At 30.8% G+C, this 24,350-nt stretch overlaps 1 protein-coding gene across 1 annotated transcript; it reads left to right on the top strand.

Annotated features, from left to right (window-relative positions):
- The first annotated feature begins 16,615 nt into the window (after positions 1 to 16,615).
- Positions 16,616 to 17,315, top strand: LOC131152868 (defensin-1-like). The gene is made up of 2 exons (XM_058104805.1): positions 16,616 to 16,860; positions 16,995 to 17,315. Exons 1-2 carry the CDS (start codon positions 16,806 to 16,808, stop codon positions 17,162 to 17,164), a joined length of 225 nt encoding a protein of 74 aa, XP_057960788.1. The 5' UTR covers positions 16,616 to 16,805; the 3' UTR covers positions 17,165 to 17,315.
- Positions 17,316 to 24,350: the final 7,035 nt, after the last annotated feature.

The following is a 24,350-nucleotide window of genomic DNA, read 5'->3' as shown; positions in this document are numbered from 1 at the left end:
CTTCGTCAACGAGAAGTAGACTTCGTCGACGAGCTTAAAAGGACACTCGTTGATGAATACAGGACATTCGTCGACGAGACCTGCTTTTCCTTCTAATTTCTTTCCTTTTTCCTTCATTATCCATTAATCCATTTCATTTATCATATTTTCTAATTATTTAAATTCCTGGGTTATTACACAAAAATTCGTTAAATTTTTTTCAAAATAATCAAAATTTTATACCATATTTGTGAGAATGATTATAGTGTGCTGAATGTTAAAACATTTTTGAAAGGATGAGTGAAATTCAATTGAATTTTGAACTTCATCTCTAAATTTACATATGCTAAGTGAAAATTCTATCAATCATGGACTCATTTGCATTATTTGATTATTGTAGTTTTTTTGTAGTCCTAAGGAAGCCATGTAAACCTTGAACATCACATTCTATTTTTTTTATAGAACTGTACATAGATATAGATTGTTTGTGGGATATGCATAAACACATTATATTACTTATTGCTTATTTTATGAAGCTCTTGTGCACTCATAAAATTCATTACTAGTTGGATTATTGTAAATTGTTTAGTGTAAATACCCAAGTTTGGAGCATATCTCTATGGAAAATGTCCTATTTACACACGAAATGTTGCCAAAATTTTTCTAAACTAATAAAACTTAACTATTTAAAATTGAATCATTTTTTTAACTATGTCCGAATGTCCGATTATTTTGCTATCAAATCATTGATATGTATAGTACCTGTATATATATGTTCAAAAAATGTATACTAATTTTTATTTTTTTTTATAATTCTTAATTTGTAAGGTTTGCGTTTGTCACAATATCTTCACGATGCTATGCACTACAGTCGGATGCAACTTTTGATTTTTTTGTTTTTTTTGTATTTTTGTTTTGATTTCTGAACATATAGAATTTCTGTATTTTAATTTGAATTTGTATAATGTATTTGAATTTGAATTTTTCTAATGTATTTGTATTTGAATTTGAATTTGAATTTTGAATAATTTATGAATTATTTAGTAATTATAGTTTAATGTTATGTATGCGAAAATGTAATTACAAATTTTTTACAAGAATTGATGATTAAAAAAAATTTTAATTTTAAATTTTTAGTGAGGGTTTAAAAGACATCACTAATAACTATCCATTTTTAAGTATTAGTGAAGGTTTCAAAACCATCACTAATAGTAGAGTATTAGTGACAAATTTCAAAACTGTCACTAATACTTAGTATTAGTGACGAATTTCAAAACCGTCACTAATAGTAGAATATTAGTGATGAATTTGAGTCGAACCAATGTAAAATTTATAGTAATGGTATTAGGGTTTTAGTGATGGTTATAATTTGCCACTAATACTCTATTATTAAAATTCGTCACTAATAATTAATTAGTAATAGCAGTTATGACAACTTATTCAAAACCATTACTAATACTTATAAAACCATCACTAATACTATTAGTGAAAGTTTTGTGATTTGTTGGAATTTGTGTGATCCCAAGAGGGGGGGGGGTGAATTGGGTTTTAAAAATTTTTTGGCTGATTTAAACGTTTCACCGATTCACCACGTATCATATCGCATTCAACATATACACGTGTATGTAAAATGATTTTAACACTAAAAGTAAACATACACGTGCACAGTATATCTTATTCAAATCAAATGAGTGTATGTAAATAATTAAGACATTAAAAAAACATTCATACACATGCTCAAATTTTAAGTGCAAGAATTCAAGAATTTAAATAAGATAGAGAGAAAATGACACAAATTTGTTAACGAGGTTCAGCCAATACTGCTTACGTCCCCACCTTGGGCATACCCCCAAGGATTCCACTAAACCTGCTCACTTACCCGAGCGAAGCAAAAGCCTTTTACATCCTCCCCTTTTGGGGCGAGGAAAACCTCAACTTAATTACTAGGCTAAACCGAACTAGTCTCACTTACGAGGCTGAGACTCCCCAATTCAATTTCGAGCTGAGCCGAATCGGTCTCATTTACGGGGCTGAGACTCCCCAATTTATTAACGGGTTGAACCCAACCAGTACATTAAAACCATTTTTGTACATGAAAATGCTTCTGAAAAATACAAGCAGAAATGTATATATTAAAACTCTAAGATGTATGCACTCTCTTATGATATGATTTGAGCTCAATAGAGTAAAGGGTGTTTATCTAAATAATATTTGCACAAATGAAATGTATATGAAAAATGAGTATTATTGTTCTCTTATAAATACTTTTGCAAGTAAATAATATTTGGAGAAACTAAGAATTTAAGCTTAAAAGTATTTGTGCAAGAAATAATTTTTCTCCTAAGAATACTTACCAAAGAAATAATTGGGAGGAAACTTAAGCAATTATTCTCAAAAATATTTTTGAAAGATAAAAGCTATGTGAGAGTAAAAACAATTAAAATGCCCTAAATAAATTACTCTCCTCAATAAAATGATTTTGAAATAAGTGCATGAAAGAGAGTTGGAGAGACTTGTATAAAATATTTGGCCCCAAAAGAGTGATTTAAACAATAAAAAGGATTTTTGGGGAACTTAGATTAACAATGGATTAAAGAGAAAATTTGGGTTAATCAAAATTGCTAATCTGGAGTAATAAGGGGGTATTTATAAGGTGTGTAAAAAATATGACCGTTGGGGACACGGAGGTCATTTTAGAAAAATATTAATGATGTTTAATTAAAATTAACCTCATTTTAAAAATATAAACAATGGTAAATTTTTAGGGCAACCTAAGAGCACCGGTCGACCGAGATGAGTTCAGTTGACCGAAGTGCTTGAAGTTTGGTCGAATGGACTTGTAAGTCCAAGGGCAATTTTTCAATTTAGCGCGGTTCAGTTGACCGGGACATTTTGAACTAAGAAGCTCAATCGACCAGGACGTTGAGTTCCACACATGGGAACTCGGTTGACCAAGTGGTCGGCATGCAATTTTGGCACTATTGACGAAATGGTCAAAGTGTTGACTCCGGGGGAGTTCGGTCAATCGAGTATAAATGAACTGGCAAGTTCGGTCAATCGGGCTGTGGTTAAATTGTTGACCCGGTCTTGGTTCGGTCGACCAGGAAGAATTGTACTAGATAGTACGGTCAACCGAACATGCATTTTAAGTGCATTTCGGTTCCAACTCCCTTATAAATTCACCCTATTCATATGATGTTTATTTTTAATGCACTAGGGGACTTTTTTATGCAGATTTGTGGGTCCTAAGGTCCTAAGTTTTTGTAAACTTTGTTTAGCGTCGATTTTAAGCCTAAAGCTATTCCAAAAACTTTGTATGATTTTACTCGATTTAGAAAAAGGTTTTTGGTGAGATGTGTTGGTCCCTAGGGTCTATCTACAATCGTTTTGAGCACTCAAACACTTCATGTAGATTCATGCATTATTACAGACCAAAAATATAAAAAATTAAATGCAATTACATAAAATAAACATCTTCTTCGTCCTTTTGCTCTTCTGACTTCATGGAATGCTTGATCGTATAGTCTTTAAGTCTCGAAAGCTTCCATCGCCGTTTCCTTATGTGTGTGTTAAATAAATGGACATGCTCACATACTAAATATATACATAAGAAACATGTGCTTTGTCAGCATCAAAATAGGGATTGGACTCAAAAAGTCAACATGATTATTAGTGACGGTTTTAATCTTTCACTAATAATCTTATTTTTTGTAGTGTTTTATTTACAGGCGACATGCTACCGAAATTTTGTTAAAATTTTTCCCAAAATAATCAAAGCCAAAAAATCAAGTACTAAATGTTTATAATATGACACATGGTTAAATTGTTATTGGAAGGATGAGTGATTGCTAAATGAAGATTGATCTTCATCCTAAATTGAAAATGCATGCATAAGAACATATATAAAGGAGTCGAGCACCATTCTTAAAAATGGAGGAGCATAAAGAATCCATTTACATCATGTGCTTTGCTTTTTGAATATTGAGACTCTTCTAAAAACTCTTAACATTATATCCGGCTCTTAAAGCTTTATGATTAAATATGGGTTGTTCTTGGTTATGAACACAAAATTATGCCTTAATATAGTATGTACATATATGTTCAAACATTGTATACTAGCTCGCTAATTTCTTGTGAAATTATTATTTTGTAGGGATTGTAGCTATCAGAACACTACTACAATGCCAAACACTACAGTCGGGTCGAATGCGCACAGGTTTTGACTTTTTTTGTATTTCTTGTTAACTGAACATAATTAATTTGTATATTTTAATTAGAAATTGTACTTGTATGTATTTTAATTTTGAATAATTTTTATTTTAAATTGTAATAATTTATGAATGTTTTAGTTATTTTGGTTTCATTTTATGTATGCTAAAATGTAATTACAGGTTTTTATAGGAATTTTCAAAAAAAAAATAACCTTTTTAAAGCATTAGTGACGGTTTGCAAAACCGTTACTAATAATGGGAAGATGAAGTACTAGTGACGGTTTAGAAACTGTCACTATAGAATCAATATTATGGGGCCAAAATCGGCACTAAATGCCAAATATTAGTGATGGTTTCACAATTGTAACTAATACTTAATTATCAATGACGGTTTTAATAATTGTCACTAAAAAGCGTACCATTAGTGACTGTTATTATATCTGTCACTAATACAATCACTTTAGTGACGAATTTGAACTAACCACATGTATAATTTAAAGTGACGGCCGTAGACTATTAGTGACAATTTGAATATTTCATCACTAATAAGTAATAATATCTGTTGATATGCTGACAAAACTAGAACTGTCATTGATACCTAGACAATCGTGACTAATAGTATTAGTGACAATTTTTTTATTATTAGTGATGGTTTAAAACCATGACTAATAATCTTGTTTCTTGTAGTGCGAGACATAAAACTAATAAGAAGAAGGGCAAAAAAATTTCCCAAAAAAGTTTTGCGATATTGTCCATTAATACTATGGCTGCAAAGATTATACATGTGCATAAATACTACTGTAGATATGACATGACATAAAGAGAAATGCCTTCAAGTGGAAAACACCTTTAGCCATCTAGCGGACTCGGAAACTTGGGCCTAGTTTGATCAAATGCATCCGTGGTTTGCTAGTGATCCTTACAACATCACACTTGGTCTTGCTTTAGATGGTTTCAATCCTTTCAGTAACATGAATAACCCGTATAGCATGTGGCCATTATAACCTAAACATTTCAAAACCTCAATTGAGATGTTATTTAGTCCCAAAGTTTTCTCATTTTTCATATTTTTTAGTGCAAACTTAACTTTGTTAACTTTAATTTTGCGAATAAATCTCATATTTTTAGTCTTTTCATCATTTGACAATTCTAAGTTTAAGTCTTCTATTTAGTTTTCATTAAAAAACTTACTAAAATAGTTTCGCCATCTTTCTTTAATGTCTTCGTCCTTAACCAAGACAATATCATCCTCACTTTTTATATAATATTTTACAATTCCTAAATCCTTACTCTTCCTTTCTATAGCATTAATAAGTTTAAATATATCACTTTCCCCTTCTTTTGTATCTAATTTTTCATACAAACTATTAAATTATCTATATTTAGTTTCACTAATGCCTTTTTTTCATCTTTTCTTGCCTTCTTATACTTTTCAAAGTTATCCATGTTTCTATATTTTCGCCACGTTTTATACCAAATTCTTTTTGTCTTCATGGCTTTTTGTACATCTTTATCCCATCATCAACTTTTTTTGCTGTTTGAGATTCTTCCCCTTGATTCACCTAAAATCTCTTTCATTTGCTATCTTTTTAATAGAGCTAGCTAAATTACTCAAAAGAGTATTTGTATCTATCTCATCCTCTATATATAGTTCAATCCCCATCTTTGATCATTTTATCTTTAAATTTTTTGTATTTTCTCCTTTTGGGTTCCACCACCTAGTTCTGGTTTATTCTATCATTTTTTTTTTCCATTTTTCAACACATATATCTAACACTAACTATAAAAAATAAGGTTATTAGTGACGGTTTTAAACTGTCACTAGTACTCACAAAATCGTCACTACTAGTTTTAGTGACGGTTTTCAATTAGTCACTATACCTGCCGTTACTAATACTTATTAGTGACAAATTTTTCAAACCGTCACTAATAATAGAGTATTAGTGACAGATTAAAACCGTCACTAAAAACCTAAGCTCGTCACTATAGATTCTACACCAGATCGACCAAAAATAGTCACTAAAGCCATAATATTAGTGACGGTTTTAAAACCATCACTAATGCTCAATTATTAGTGACGATTTTAAAACCGTCACTAATGCTCTATTATTAGTGACGATTTTAAAATTGTGACTATTGCTTTATTATTAGTGACGGTTATAAAACCGTCACTAATGCTCTATTATTAGTGACAGTTTTAGAATCGTCACTATTACTCTATTATTAATGACGGTTTTAGAATTGTCACTATTGCTTTGCAGAACCGTCACTAAATCCATATTACTAGTAACGGTTTGAGAACCTTCACTAAAACTAAAAAAAGCTATTAGTAACGATTTTGAAACCGTCACTAATACTTAAATTGGACAATTAGTAGTGAAGTTAATTTTTTTTTCCAATTATTAATTCCTGTAAAAATTTGTAATTAAATTATATTTTCTTATACTTAACATTAAACCATAATTGCAATAAAATTCATAAATTATTCAAAATTCTAATTCAAATTTAAATGCAAATATATTATACAAATTCAAATTTAAATACAAATACATTATACAAATCCAAATTCAAATACATTTCATATAACAAAAAAAATGAAAAGCTGCATCCGTAATGCATGACATCGTTCTGACGTTGTCACAGTTGCAAACCCTACAAATTAAGAAAGTTAAAAAAATTAGTATACGCTTTCGAAAAATTTTGACAGCATTTCTCCTGTAAATATGACATTTTACATAGAGATATGCTCCAAACCTAGGTGTTTACAATAAACAGTTCACAATAATCCAACTAGTAATGAATTTTGCGAGTGCACAAGAGCTTCATATAACAAGCATTAAATAATGTAACGTGCTTATGCATCCCATAAAACACATATATTAGAATATAATGGATTATCCCCATAAACAACATATTTCATAGAGTATACACAGTTGGTATGAGATTCACTATAAAATGAAAATCCAAAGAAAGAGAGCTCCTCTCCAAAGAAAAGAAAGAGATGATACGTGCATTGTGAAGAGTGGAAATCTTAAGAAGATGAAACATCATCTACTCTAACGACTGTAACCAGGTCAAGCATCCTCCCAAAATCAAACTCTATTTCCATTAGCTACTCTAAAATGAGTGGGAGGAAGGAACAAACAAGAAAAATGAGAAACAAATTTCTACAGACTTGCATGGGAAACAATGCCACTTCCTCTAGTGTTCCATCCATTCTAATGGACCCTATATTACTTTTAATCTCCTTTTTTGGAAATTAAGAATTAATTTTTGGTTGTATATAAATTAAACTTAAATCTTCAAACATAAATAACAGACTCCAACCAAAATTGGCATAACCACCAAGCAAACAAGAAATAAAAGAAAAATTATATCAAATAGTCCAAAATTGGTCTCTTTTGAATTTTTCTTTCCTTTCCCTAAAATTTTCAACAAATTTTCGGCAGTGTGCCGTCTATAAATAGAATATTTTCCAAACCTGCAAGTCACAAAAGCATGCAATTCACAATATTTTTGCATCATATAGATGCCATTTAGATTAAGACATGCAACAACCTAAAAGTATCTACCAGCAGACAATACACATCACTGCATCAGCCATGCAGGTGGCGTTCCAATCAAGCATGCAATCCTAATGTTCACTACCAGCATGTAGTTCACAAGATATATCAATCCAAGCATGCAGTCTAGAAGTTAAATCATCTATTAAACTGGAGTTAGATATATACCCATCTCTAGCTGCAATGAGGTCATGGATGACAGAGAAGGACGACGAGGCCGTGGATGGTGGTGGCTGCATCAACGATTCTTTATCTAGTTTACCCAGAGTTTCTTTTCACAATTGATTTGAAATGCGATAAGCTTGCCCATGTAGACAAAATAAATTTTAGCCTTTCATCTGATAGGTTGTCTCTTCTAGTTAAGGTAGGATTTAAATATTAATTTTATTTCTCTCGAATCTTGATGCGCTTCTTGTGGATGCAATGACTGCAAGAAGGGCATCAAGATTCAAGAGAAATAAAATTAATATTTTAAATCATACCTTAACTATAAGAGACAACCTATAAGATGAAAGGCTAAAATTTATTTTGTCTACATGGGCAGGCTAATCGCATTTCAAATCAATTTTGAAAAGAAACTCCGAATAAACTAGATAAAGCCCCTCCATTCATTGTATAAACACTGCAAATGATATGGACACAATAAAAAATAGAAGTTATCAAAAGTAGACCTAAAATTATATAACAAACCCTTCTTAATGACGGCAAAATCTAAGGAAAAAATTACATAATTATAAATGCAATGTAAAAAATAAATATATTTTTTAAACTATTTTTTAGTCTTTCAAAATGCTAACTTAAATTCATTAAGTAAATCAAGCCAAGAGAAAGTTATAAAATTGCAAAGTTCATATTATTTTCAAGATTTATGATACAACTCCCAATTATTCCTATATTGTTCCCAAATCTTATCCAACAATATACCTCCACCTCAGTCAAAACTCAAATCATCACTTTCTGATCCATTATATATCCCCATTTCTTAACCTCTTTTTCTTTCCTTTCCACATTGATGCACCCAACCTCCTTCTTAAAAGGAGAATCTCATCCAACAGCAACCTCCCACCACAAGAAATTTTGTTTGTTTGTTTGTTTGTTTGTTTTTGTTTTTTGTTTTTTGTTTTGTTTTTTTTGTTTTTGTTGCATTGGATGCTAATTGGGGAACCATCTTCATAGGTGATAAAACAGTGCTAAAAAAAAAAATTTGGGGGGGGGGGGGGAGGGACTAGTTAATTGATGTTTATTGTGGATCACAAACCATTTGCTATTTATTGTGGATCACAAACCATTTTTTGAGGTTTTCTCTAAGTTAAACACGTTACATTATTTAATGATTATGAAATGAAATGAAATGAAATGATTTTTATTATTTAATTTGTATCAGATCAAGGAGAGGAAGGATTAGCAGGTGTTCGCATCAACCATGATGCATAAGTATTCTTCAATAGGTGATCATAATGGCCTTTTGGCTGCAATTCAGTATCAGGCAAATTCTACAGATGATGTTAACCTGGAGAATAGAAATGGGGTTAGAAGAACACTAATAATGTTGGGAAGATAAGCCACTTTGGTTGGCTCTGGCAAGGATTATACCTAAGGGAAACATAGTTGGGTTTTGTGATGCAAAAATTTTCAAAACCAAACCCTTCTTCTTCCTACTTAATGCATCCTCAACCACCTCATTTACTACCAATGCAGCATCTAAAATCTGTTTATTACCAACAAAAGCACTCTAATTGTGGGAAATGGTATCCACCAAGACTCTTTCTAATCTCTTAGATAAAACTTAAGTTAAAATCTTAAAAAACACTTGCCACCAAACTAATTGGCCTAAAGTAGCACAGTCTCTTCTAGGCACCAGTGTGACAAAAGCTGAGTTGAGTTGAGTTGAGCTCCTACGAACCACCCATTTATCAAAGAGCTCATGTTTGTTCCTAGTATTTTTAGGCTCAAAACCTACATCCGCTCCTTAGGAGGATGTCTTATTCTCCTCTTTGTACAATCTTCCCTCCATAATGAAATATCTCTTTTTTTTTTTCTACAAAAGAAATAATGAAATATCTCTTCTTTTTCTATAAAAGAAAAAAAGGAGATGCATATTTATTAAGTTTTTTATAAGCAGAGTTACGTAAACATCAATGTTTAATATGTGTTGAATTCTATGTTTACGTCTATATTTTATAATTTCAAAGAAAATATTAATTCTAAACAAATAATTTCAAATAATATTGCTTTAATTTATGAACTTAATTATTACAACATAATATCAATTTTTTTCACATATTTAAATTGTATGAACAATTACCTAAATATAGGAGTCGAGATTATACATTTGCAATCATGTGCGACATATGTGAAATCATCATGTATATAAACATACCGTAAGAAGCTTATACAATATTGACTCCACATCTTCTCCAACATAACCAGCCTACACAAATAAAATTTCTCTTATAAACAACAGCATAATTGAACAAAAACGTGTGTTTGTGTTCCAAGAAAAGACAATAGCCATGGCAAGTTATAAAGGCAAAGTCAAAGCTATGGAAATAAAAAATATCAATCGTTGTATAATATATACGTAAATATTAGAGATCAAAAGTGAGAGTGGATGCTTCTCTTATAGCAGTTTCTAAGTTTCCCTTTCAATCAAGACATAATTGTAGTTTTCTGTAGGTAAACAGAAAGAGGGTTAACCATCACAAAACTTGTGAAGATAATTAACTTAAATCATTCCACAATCACAGCAAACTAGGATAAAGGTCTGCCAATTCAATCTTGCACACTGTGTACCAAAACCCTACCCAAAGAAAGAAAGAAGCTTGACAAATAATAGTCTATGTATCATGCAATATGGAACATCTGAATGACAACAAATAGAAAGTACTCTCCCAATCTTATAGGATTATTCTACAAATAAGTTTTATAATTAAAACTGTTTTCTGATAAGAAAAGAAATATTGTTTAAGAGAGAAAGAAATAATACACAAGATGGAGGACAAGAGATCGACCCAAATAAAAAAAGATGCAGACACCAAAATAAAACTCAGATCAAGGTTCTCCAGTCCCACTGAATATGATTCAAAGAAACTCCTACAAAAGCATTGAAGACTGAAGACAAAGTAACCACTCTATCCAAAGCAAATGAAGAGGAAGAAAATTATCCTTAAATATTCTTGAATTTTTTCCCAACTAAATGCATCACACCATGCAACCAAAGCACAATCCCATAAAATCCTGTATTCCTTCCTATGTCTGACACCCAAAATTTCAAGAGAAACAAGTCCACAAAATACAAGCACAACCCAAACTCCTCTACAATGTTAAAAAGAAGATTCCACAATCTCCTAGCATAAGGAAAATGCACAAAAAGATAAGTGTTAGTCTTGCCATTTCACTCACACAGAACACACTGTCAAGCAAAATCCTTATTAGGCTTCTTCAACAGCAAAACAACTATTGGTATTTATCTAATTAAGATCCATGCACCAAACAAAGCCTTAACTTTGGAAGAAATATTTGCCTTCCAAAAATCATTTTTCCATAAGGAAAATACTATCAGTTGAGGTCTGGACAAGACTTTCCTGTGTTAAAGTTGTTGCATTAGCAATTACAAATGGCACATTCACAAAACAAGCAACGCAAATTTATTATTAACACCTCCGATGAGTTATACTTCCATCTTACACTAAAGCATTTTCTTACTCAAAGATAAGACCTACACTACTATTTATATGATAGTTACTCATGCCATGTACACAAGACAAGCAATCATAGGCAAGCATAACGCCTTAAACAAGCTCTGCTTTGTAACACCTATGGTTGCAAACTAACCAAATTTTGTTTACTTTCATTAATGGGCTATGTCAGCTTTAATTTTAAACCTCATTAATAAACCCATGAAAATTTGAACAAGATTATACTTGTTTCATAAAGGAGCTGAACACGAACAAGCTTGGGCTTGATTTTGAATCTCACTTATAAAATGAGCCAATCCTGGACATGTTAAAGTTCGGATGCCCCCTAATATCCCTGTAAACCCAAAAGGTAGGGAAAACACAAGAAAAGAATAACCAATGAAAGTTTTGAGAAAGAAAACATACTCCTTGTCCGTAATGTGTATTGTTGAAACCAAATCAACCTACACAATCAATCAAAGCACAAAATCTCACCAGCTTTCAACAGTGCTTTTGACAGAGAAAAAAAAGCACCCAATTTAAGAAATTAAATTTTAAGCCAAACCTGAAGAAAGAGTTGGAGAAGAGACTAGGGGAACTTCTTTTTGTAAGTAACAACGGCAGTCTGCAAATCACCAGTGCCTCTATCATTCCTTTGTTTGAATCTCATGAAATTAGTGACGCAGTTCTTCTGCAAGAGCTATTCCATGGAGCCATCCTCTACGTGCTGTCTTCTGACAAAAGCTTTGATTCTCAAAATTAGAGGAGATGAAGAGTGCGGGCATCTAGGGCTTCGCGTGGAGCGCTTGCAAGATCTAGGCATGGAAGGAATCGATGCCTAGGACAAGTCACGAGTGGAACTGGAAGAAAATGAAGATTGGGAAAGAAAGGAGAGGTGCGCGCGGAAACGAATTTAGATTTGGTTAAAGTATTAGTCACAGTTTCAAAACCGTTACTAATACCCTATTATTAGTGACAGTTGTCCTAAACTGTCACTAATACTCTTAACAAATTTTTTTAAAATATTTTTTAAATAAAAACACTAGTAGTGACGATTTCAAAACCGTCACTAATACCCTATTATTAGTGACGGTTCTCCCAAACCATCACTAATATCCTTACCTATGTTTTTTTTTTTATTTTTAAATAAAAAGACTAGTACTAACGGTTTCAAAACAGTCACAAATACCCTATTATTAGTGACGGTTCTCTCACACCGTCACTAATACTCTTAGCTAATTTTATTTTATATATTTTTTAAATAAAAACAGTAATAGTGACGGTTTCAAAACCGTCACTATTACCCTTAACTAATTTTATTTTTATTTTCTTTAAATAAAAACACTAGTAGTGACGGTTTCAAAACCGTTACTAATACTTTATTATTAGTGACGGTTGTTCCAAACTGTCACTAATACCCTTAACTAATTTTTTTTTAAATATTTTTTAAATAAAGCCACTAGTAGTGACGGTTTCAAAACCGTCACTAATACCCTATTATTAGTGACGGTTCTCCCAAACCGTCACTAATGCTCTTAACTATTTTTTTATATTTTTTAAACAAAAACACTAGTAGTGACGGTTTCAAAACGGTCACTAATACCCTATTATTAGTGACGGCTGTCCCAAACCGTCACTAATACCCTTAACTAATTTTTTTTTAATATTTTTTAAATAAAAACACTAGTAGTGGTTGTTTCAAAACCGTCACTAATATCCTATTATTAGTGATGGTTCACCCAAACCGTTACTAATTCTCTTAACTATTTTTTTTTTTATTTTTTAAATAAAAACACTTATAGTTACGGTTTTAAAATTGTCACTAATACCCCATTATTTGTGACGGTTCTCTCAAACCGTTACTAATACTCTTAACTATTTGTTTTATATTTAAAAAAAAAAACATTAGTAGTGACGGTTTCAAAATCGTCACTAATATCTTATTATTAGTGACGGTTGTCCCAAACCTTGACTAATACTATTAATTATTTTTTTTAAAATAAAAACACTAGTAGTGTCGGTTTCAAAACAGTCACTAATAATCTTAACTATTTTTTTATATTTTTTAAATAGAAACACTAGTAGTGACGGTTTCAAAACGGTCACTAATACCCCATTATTAGTGACGATTGTCTTAAACCGTCACTAATACCCTTAAATAATTTTTTTTTAATATTTTTTTTTTAAAAAACTAGTAGTGACAGTTTGAAAACCGTCACTAATACAATATTGTTAGTGACAGTTGTTCCAAACTATCACTAATACCCTTAACTAATTTTTATTTAACTTTTTTTTTAAATAAAAATACTAGTAGTGATGATTTCAAAACCGTCACTAATACTATTAACTAATTTTTTAATATTTTTTAAATAAAAACACTGGTAGTGACGGTTTCAAAACCGTCACTAATACCTTTAACTGATTTTATTTTTATTTTTTTAAAATAAAAACAATAGTAGTGACGGTTTCAAAACCATCACTAATACCCTATTATTAGTGATGGTCTCTCAAACCGTTACTAATACCCTTAACTAATTTTTTTTTTAATATTTTTAAAATAAAAACACTAGTAGTGACTATTTCAAAACCGTCACTAATACCCTATTATTAGTGACCGTTCTCCCAAACCGTCACTAATACTCTTAACTATTTTTTTTATATTTTTTAAATAAAAACACTTGTAGTGACGGTTTCAAAACTGTTACTAATACCCTATTATTAGTGACGGTTCTCTCAAACCGTCACTAATACTCTTAACTATTTTTTTTTTATATATTTTTTAAATAAAAACACTAGTAGTGACAGTTTCAAAACCGTCATTAATACCCTATTATTAGTGACGATTGTCCCAAACCATCACTAATATGCTTAACTAATTTTTTTTTTTTAATATTTTTTTAAAAAAACTAGTACTGACGGTTTTAAAACCGTTACTAATATAATATTATTAGTGATGGTTGTTCTAAACCATCACTAATACCCTTAACTAATTTTTGTTTAACTTTTTTTAAAATAAAAACACTAGTAATAATGGTTTCAAAATCGTCACTATTACTTTTAACTAATTTTTTTTTTATATTTTTTAAATAAAAATATTAGTAGTGACGGTTTGAAAACCATCACTAATACCCTTAACTATTTTTATTTTTATTTTTTAAAAATAAAAACACTAGTAGTGACGGTTTCAAAACCGTCACTAATACCTTATTATTAGTGATGGTTGTCCCAAACTTTCACTACTACCATTAACTATTTTTTTTAATATTTTTTAAAATTAAAATACTAGTAGTGATGGTTTCAAAACCGTTACTAATATCCTATTATTTGTGACGGTTCTCCCAAACCGTCACTAATACTCTTAACTATTTTTTTTAATATTTTTTAAATAAAAACACTAATAGTGACGGTTTCAAAATGGTCACTAATACCCCATTATTATGGACGATTGTCCCAAACCGTCACTAATACCCTTAAATAATTTTTTTTTTAATTTTTTTAAAATAAAAACATTAGTAGTGACGGTTTCAAAACCGTCACTAATACTATTAACTTATTTTTTTTTTTTTTTATATTTTTTAAATAAAAACACTAGTAGTGACAGTTTCAAAACTGTCACTAATACCCTATTATTAGTGACGGTTCTCCCAAACCGTCATTAATACCCTTAATTAATTTTTTTTTATATATATATTTTTAAAAAATACTAGTAGTGACGGTTTCAAAACCGTCACTAATACCTTATTATTAGTGATGGTTCTCCCAAACCATCGCTAATGCCCTTAACTAATTTTTTTAAATTTATTTATAAATATTAGTAGTGACGAATTTAATCAATCACTAATACCCTAAAATCGTCGCTAATATTTTTTTGGAAAAATTTTCGCGCGAAAATTGTTGACCGTGCTATTTTTAGTGACGAAAGTATTAGTGACGGCTGTTAAAACTGTCACTAATACTTAAACTATTAGTGACGGTTCTTAAAAACCGTCACTAATTAGTGACGAAATTGAAATCGTCACTAAAAACCAATTTTTTTGTAGTAATTATATTTTGTGTGGTTAGACTTTCACCAGGAATAACTCTACAATCCTTGCATGATAAACGATCTACCCTCCTAATTAAAAAAAAATTATATTTGATTTCTATTTTGTCAACTTTTAAAGGTTATTAAGTATTCTTCTCTCTTGTTAAAACAAGTATTCATTATAATAAAATCATATGATATAACGAAATCTAAGATCCTTTCCCCAAACTCATTTTTGTTTTCATATTCATATCCTCTCATAATTTTTATTATCCCTTCTAACGTTTTCATTCAGATCTCTTTTTATAAATATTTTCTCAGTCCCTCGTATGCCTTGTGTAATACTATCCATGTCTTTCCAAAATTGTCTCTTAAGATTTTCTGCTAAGCCGACTTGAGGAGCATAAATACTAATGTTATTTATTATCTCTTGTCCTAATACCATATTGATATTTATAATTCTATCTCCTACTCTATTTACATCAACAACGCTATCTTTTAAATTTTTATCTATAACAATTCCTACTCTATTCTAATGCTTTTCTTTTCCAGTATACCAAAATTTAATTCCTGATTTATCAATTTTTTTAATTTTCTCCCCCCACCCACTTAGTTTCTTGAAGGCAAATTATATTAATTTTTCGTTTGATTATTGTATCTATAATTTCTATACTTTTACCCGCAAGTGTCCCTATATTTCAAGTTACTAATCTAATCCAAGTTTCCTGAACTAGCGTATTTATCTGCCCACATCCAAAATGATGCAGAAACCCTCGCATATTTGACACCGTACCTAGGCTGGCACAGCGCGTCGCTTCGGAGCAATTTTCACACACACATACACACACATATAGAGAGATATATATATATATATATATATATATATATATATATATATATATATATGTCCAAGGTATTAATAGAAATGAGGGAAAAATAAATAAATAAGTCACTTTTGATCCGACTCATTTTAAACTAACCTATTTTAAATCTCAAATTTAAATTCTTAAAATTTTAGAAAAATAAAATTATAAATTTTTATCTAAATTTAATACTAATTTATACCTAAATCCTCTCTGAGAGGTGGGTCGAATATAATTTTCGCCGAATCGAGTAGAAATTTCGATCATCAAAGAACAAGTGGACGCAACGGGCAGCTGTGCACCACCCGTCCCCAAACTTGACCCATTCAGCTTACTAGACGTAGGGGGCGATAAGAACAACGCACGTGTCGGTGTGCATGCAGTAGTTGGACCGGCGGCTTCCCTCTTTCCTCATCGTCTCGCACTATGAGTGCCTATATATACAGATAGAGCGATAGAGGAATTTCAGCACCAGTACCAATACCAAAATGGAGAGGAAATCGCTTGGGCTTTTCGTCTTGCTTCTTATTGCCTTTGCCACTCGTAAGTCTCTCTCTCTCTCTCCCTTTCTAAACATTGTTTAGCAGCTTATATAATATTTTCTGCTAGGCCGGTATTTGATTAGTTCTAAAGCTGCTAGCCATGCATTAATTTATTATGTGTAATTTGATGTGCAGAAGATCAGATGGTGGTGCCGGCGGAGGGGAAAACGTGCGAGGCACCTAGCGGCAAATTCCATGGGGTATGCTTCCTTGAAAAGAACTGCTGGGATGTGTGCACGAAGAAGGAGCATCTTCTGGCCGGCTTTTGCAAAGGAAATATGTGTTACTGCAGGAGGAATTGCTAATTAATTATTAAGAAAATGGATCCCACTCCCACTGTCCTATGCCATATATGTGCATGTAATAACAGGCTGTCATATTTGTCGGTTGCTTATACTCATAGTCAGCCGCATGTGATTGTTAAATAAAACGAGATGGGATCTTTGTACTGTTTAAGTTATGGCTATATTTTTTTCTAATCACAAATTTAACTTGCACGAACACTTCAAAGTTCAAGTTTCTCTTGCAACGGAGAAATCAGGAAAGACGTGAACGACTCTTAATTGTTTTTTAAAAATCAGGGGAGACGTCAACGACAAGCAGTTTTTTTTTTTTTCAGTAAATAAACTAAGGATTATATTTTATACAGAATCGAATTTAAAACCTATATTTCAAGAAAATTTTCAGTCCATACATGAATATTCTTTAGGTACAACTCTATAGCTTATTTTATAAAGCCACGTTTAAATCAAGTCGAACTTTATTATAATTATCATTGAAGTTTTAACTCTTTTTTCAGAAGGTAAGAAAAGTTTTATTAAGAAAAAGGATGTTTACATGATAGGAAATCAAGAGAATAGATTAAGAAAAGATTAGGATTAGAAGAATCTAATGTTTGGTTAAACAAATTCTGCTATAAACAAAGATAAAATGGAGTACTTGATTGAAGATCTCGTCTATTACGTTCTTTCTAAATTTTCCGACAGATTACTGGGATGAAATTCAGGTTATGCATTTGGATACGACCTTTTGATTTCTGTATCCAGCAAGGAAGAGCTTCTTGACATTTTTTGGGATCATTCAGTTTTCATCCAGGGGATCAAAACAGCTTCTCCCAAACCTTCCTTCAAGGGGCAATAAATTAGAGGGCCGAAGGCATAATAGAAATTCGTTGACAATGAACAACCCTTTTTTTTTCTTGAGATTATCTTGTGAGAGAATCCAGTCTAGATAGCACAGCAATTGAGGAAGGCCATAACAGCTTATAAGGGAAGCTATGTGTTGATATGTGTACTCGTTGCTTTCTAAATGATACAAATATATTAACTTTTCACTGAAAAGATTCTTCATGAAGAGAAGGCCAGTTTATTGAGTCAACCTCACCCTCCTTGGGAGTGAGGTGGGTGAAGGAGCTCTTGGCACTTAATTGCCTTATCCGCTTCTAGGCCTTTAGTGTGCCTAGAAAAAATTGAGATTCTAGGATGCTTGATTCATAAGCATCAACAGCAGACAATTCTTTGTTTTCACAAGGGTTGAAGATGTGTAGGAAAAGAGATTCAAGGGGTGTTCTTGTTGTCCAAACATCCTTCCAAAAGGAGGCAAACATCCTTCCAAAAGGAGATGGACTTGCTATTTCTTATCTTTACCGGAGCTGTGCTCCAAAATGTGTCGGTGACACAGAGGACCCCTTTCCAAAAAGGGCAGCTATGCAGGGATCTAGAAAGATTAGGTATCCAAGCCAAAGGGTCTGTCCCATATTTAATATATGTTAGAGAATGCCAAAGTTTATTTCTTTCCGTGCCAAAATGCTATAGCCATTTGCGAAGAAGGGCCCTGTTAATAAGGATTATGGATTTGATATCCAGTCCTCCCAAAATTTTAGGTACTCATAGATCCCAGCTACTAAGGGGGTATTTTAATGTTGCCAAATTGCCCTTTCAAAGGAATGATCTTTGATCTTTGCAGTGAATCGAGTCGCTTGCAACCTTCTATTTGATGAATGAAAGAATGTTGCTGAATGGTTTGAAATGGAAAAATGAAATTTTCTTTTTATATTTGGATAGTGTATAATAAGATTTTCATTAAAATATTCATTCATTATATGCATGTGTTTATTGAAGTTTAGACCTATTTAAGATGTGTTCATTGAAGTTTAGACCCGTTCAAGAATCGTTCGTAAATGTGAAATAAATTAATTATTGATCATACTATCTAGATTAATAATTAATAAAATATGTTAATTATTTGCGGTTAGTGATGTTTGTATTTTAATCGTTCTTAAATTGTTTAATATGTAGACGTTTTAGAAATATATATTTACATTATTGTCATTGTTCACACTTAGGTCATTCTCATTACATATTTTGATAGTATCTCTACTTATATTCTCTGAGTGTATGGCGGGGTGTGATAAATTATTAGTGAAAAACTAGCAGCATGTTTACTTCCCCCATCTCATGTACTTAGGGAACCATGGGGAGATGCTGTCGAAATTTAGAATGAGTATGATCAAGGAATTTGAGCGATTGACTATAATGTAAATGCTTCATTCATGAATGGGGTAGGCTCTTTACCCTTTAGCCAAAAGGTGGTCAATTTTAGGATTCATGATCCATGCCTCATAATTATGAAATACAATCAAAATCATTTATTTGAACATGTTATAGGCTAATAGGCTAATGAACATGGATAAGAGTTGGACTAAGGATCGAGATAGAATCTGTCAGAATACGTAAAAGGGGTACATGATATCATAGAGTTTATGCGTCCTTGTGCGGACAAATCGCATAGAAAAAGGTGCCCTTATAAGAAATGTCAAAACACACTACAAAAAACAAGGTTATTACTGACGATTTCAAACTGTCACTAATAATCCAAAATCGTCACTAATAACTATTAGTGACGGTTTGACCAGTATTAGTGATGGCTTAAAATCGTTATTAAAGCCCAATTATTAGTAACAGTTTCAAAATCATCACTGAAAATCCATTATTAGTAACGATTTTAATAACCATCACTAATGATCTCGGGTCCAGATATTTAGTGACGGTTTAAGCAACGTCACTACTAATGGACTATTAGCGACGATTTCTAAATCATCACTAATAGTTGTGTAATTAGTTACGATTTTGAAATCGTTACTAATACTTTGTCGTGGTGTTATTAGTGACGGTTTACAAACCATCGCTAATACTTTAAAATAAATAATTTTCTTTTTGTTTCAGCCATTAATTTCTGTAAAAACCTATGATTACATTTTAGCATACATAAAATTAAACAAGAATTACTAAAACATTCATAAATTATTCAAAATTTATATAGAAATTGTTCAAAATTCAAGTACAAATTCAAACTAAAATACAAAAATTAATTCTGTTCAGGTAACAAAAAATACAAGAAAAGTCCAAAGCCGAATCCAACTGTAGTGTTTGGCATCTATTCTAGTAATCAAGAAGAAGAAGAATGCATGTAAATGGTAATGACGCAATACAAAACAGTGGTTAGGTCCTAGGAAAATAGGATGACTTTGACATGGTCCAAAAGTTGAGACTTTGACAACTACTAGTGGTCCAAACATTTGCACACTCCAATTTTGTGCACAAACTCATCGAATATTAAATTCTTTCCTAGATACAATGGAGAAGATTAAAACACACTCTACATACTTGTGGTTCAGATTCAAAATAAAGTGATGTTTCGAATATGAACCACAAGTATGTAGGATGGTTTTACTCTTCTCCATTTTATTTAGGAAAAAGTGTAATGTTTGATGAGTTTTTGCACAAGATTGGAGTATGCATGTAACGCCCCGAACGCGCTAGGGTCTAGGGTGTTATTTTCTACATTTATTTTATAGCTAAAGTAATAAAGCCTCAAATATAAATTATACCAAAGTATTAAATAACTTTATTACAACAGTATCTCCAATATCAAAATTCATCCTTAAACATTCAAAAACATTAAAAACATAACGAATTTAATATTTATCCTAAATAGCTCTTTCTAATCGCACCCACGTTTTCGCTACGCCACTCTAATTTCTGGTATGCTCGTCAAGGAATCTATAATGTGTGATAATAATTGGGGTGAGATGATGCTTAGTAAGTAGGAGATATTATGTCAGTGTGTGGTTAAGAAGAGTTTTACGGTATCATAATAAATAATATTTAATACTGTGATAAGTCATATTTACTTTTATATAACAATTTATCTTTTAATGGTAACATCAAGTGCATACCAAAGCACTCACTAAAATTGAGGTGTTACGTATCGTCGTCCCCCTTTACCTTGATGCACCCAAATTTAATTCAATAACATCTTATTAAACAATATATGCAATAAAATAACATGCAATGTAATAAAATATAAGCTCATGCCAGACGATTTTTGTGTTAAAAATATTATAATGTTGAAAATTATCGAGTGAAATTAAACATTTTATTTAAAAATAAATTCGGGAATATTTTATAAAAAAAAAAAACCAACTTAATCAAGCTTACCACCTTGATCTACTCCTTTAATAAAGTTTAAGATGAATTCCTAAAGTGAGTTGGGAAAGAGTGGAACAGTGAGAATTTTAAGTATATAAAAAATCTCCATCCACCACTAAATCTTCCTTCAATTCTTTCTTTGAAATTTTTTATAAAAAATAAACTAAGAACTTTCCTATTTATAGAGAATTGTGGAAGGGTATTTTCATAATTTCAAGGATTTCTTAAGAATTAAGAAATGAAATAAATTAATTAATTAAGAGAGAGAGAGAGATAGAGAGAGAGAGAGATTGGGGGTCTCTCTTCAATCTAAAATCAGACTAGAGATGAGGATGGATTCTATATCCTATTATATTATTATTATTATTGTTATATATGTGTGTGTATATATATTATTATTATTATTATTATTATATATATATATATTGTATAATATTATTTATTTAATAATTTAATTTATTTTTATTTTTATTTTTATTTTAATTTTATTACACTCATCATGTATATAAATTTTTGGGGTCATTACATTTTCCTTTGATAAAATTTCGTCCTCAAAAATTCGTAAACATATCACTAAATAAAATTTAGAGTAACAAAATAATCGGTTTAAAAAATATCCTACCCTATTGATTCCTAACCTTATCATGATTCATACCTATACTCTAGTAAAATTATTTGTTAAAATCAACAAAACCTATATTTTGACTTTTTATACCAAATGTAATGTCCCGAACCCAGTAGGATCTAAGGTGTTATTTTCTATAATTATTTTAAAGCGAAGTAAATAAAACCTCAAATACAAATTATACTAGAGCACTAAATACACTACAAAAAATAAGATTGTTAGTGAAAGAGTATTAGTGACGAATTTATAAGTATTAGTGACAGTTTTAAATTAGTTGCTATATCTGCCGTTACTGCTAATTATTAGTGACGAATTTTGAAACCGTCACTAATTAAGTAGTATTAGTAACGGATTATAATCATCACCAAAGCCTCAATACAGTCACTATAAATTCTATAATGGCCTGGCAAAAAATCGTCACTAATAGTAGGGTATTAGTGACGAATTTCAAAACGTTACTAATAGTATAGTAATAGTGAAGGATCAAAACCGTCACTAATACTTAGCCTTTCGTGAAGAATCAAAATTTGTCACTAATAGTATAATATTAGTGACGGTTTTAAATTCATCACTAAAAGTTGGACTTTAGTGAAGGATCAAAACCGTCACTAATACTTGGCCTTTAGTGACGGATCCAAATTCATCACTAATAATATAGTATTAGTGATGGTTTTGATCCTTCACTAATATCTATAGACAATTATTAGTGATGGTTTTCAAACCGTCACTAATAATTTAAGATTAATAATTTTTTTGATTATTAATTCCTTTAAAAATTTGTAATTACATTTTCTCATACATAACATTAAACCATAATTACTAAAAAATTCATAAATTATTCAAAATTCTAATTCAAATTCAAATGTAAATACATTATACAAATTCAATTAAAATATAAAAATTCCATATGATAACAAAAAAAATACAAAAATTTAAATTCAAATACAAATACAAATACATTATACAAATTCAATTAAAATATAGAAATTTCATTGTTCAGATAACAAAAAAAAAAAAATACAAAAAAATTCAAATTCAAATTCAAATTCAAATATATTATACAAATTCAAATTAAAATACAAAAATTCCATATATTCAGATAACAAAAAAAAATACAAAAAAAAAATAATAATAATCAAAAGTTGCATTTGACCGTAGTGCATGACATCGTGCTGAAGTTGTGACAGCTGCGAACCCTACAAATTAAATTAAAAAAAATTAGTATACAATTTTTGAACATATATGTATACGTACCATAAGTATCAATGATTTGATAGCAAAATAATTGGACATTCAGACACTAATAAGAAAGAAAAAACTAGATAAAAAATAACTGAAGAGAAGTATAATAATTTAAGTGCGATTATGGGAAACGTATATTGGAGGAATTACTGATGAGTTCGCAAAAAAATTTAGCATTCGGTGCATTATGGATAGTAATCTGCAATGCTCTTCACATAAAGGATGAAGTTTAATATTTGTTTAACTTTCACTCATCCTTTTAAAAATATTTTAACATTCATTTTATCATAATTATTTTTGTACATGGTTTTATTTTAGGAAAATTTTAATGAAATTTTGGGAGTATGCCGTCTGTAAATTGGACATATTTTAATAAAAAAATATACCTAAAACCTGATTGTTTTTAGCAAATAAATCATTTCAAACATGCAACAACCTATATTCACTGCTAGCATGCAATTCACAATGCACTGCATCAGTCATGTAATTGGTGTTCAACACAAGCATGTATTCTAATAGTAGTAAACAAAGTTCCTAGTTTTTTAAATTACTGCCAGGGGTGGTGGGGTTGAGAATTTTTTAATGAAACGATAACTGTCAAGGGTTTGAAAGATGAAAACCTGTAATTCGTAACCTATGAGTTTCAAGAACCAGCATCAGCAATGCAAAGAATTCATCTTCATAGTCCAACACCCTATGCAAGAATGATCTTCTTAATGCCAATATCTAAAAGATCACATTTATCCTTAATTTCAACAACATAAAAGGAAGGTAAGAAGGATAAAAGAAAGGAACGGTCAAGCATTAGAATAAGTTAACTGTGTGTGCTTTAGAAGCAATCAGTTCTACATTTTCTTTATATTTATTATACCCCCCAACACACTACATGGAAAAGAACAATAGTGACAATAGAAAAACCAACAAGATTCAGTAACAACATAAGCACTAATCAAAGGTCCAATTAAAATTTAATCAGTTCAGTATATTTCACAATGTATTTGAACAACAAGATGGATCTGTAGCGCAAAGAACTATAGAAAATTATTAAACTATAACAATATTAAAATATGACCACGTTCTCAAATCATCTGCCAATACACTAATACCATTGACCTCAACCTTTCACATCTACTA

Source organism: Malania oleifera, chromosome 4 (assembly GCF_029873635.1).
Source record: "Malania oleifera isolate guangnan ecotype guangnan chromosome 4, ASM2987363v1, whole genome shotgun sequence".
NCBI classification, from domain to species: Eukaryota; Viridiplantae; Streptophyta; class Magnoliopsida; order Santalales; family Ximeniaceae; genus Malania; species Malania oleifera.
The sequence above is the reverse complement of the archived record's forward strand: the minus strand, read 5'-3'. Positions and strand labels throughout refer to the sequence as shown.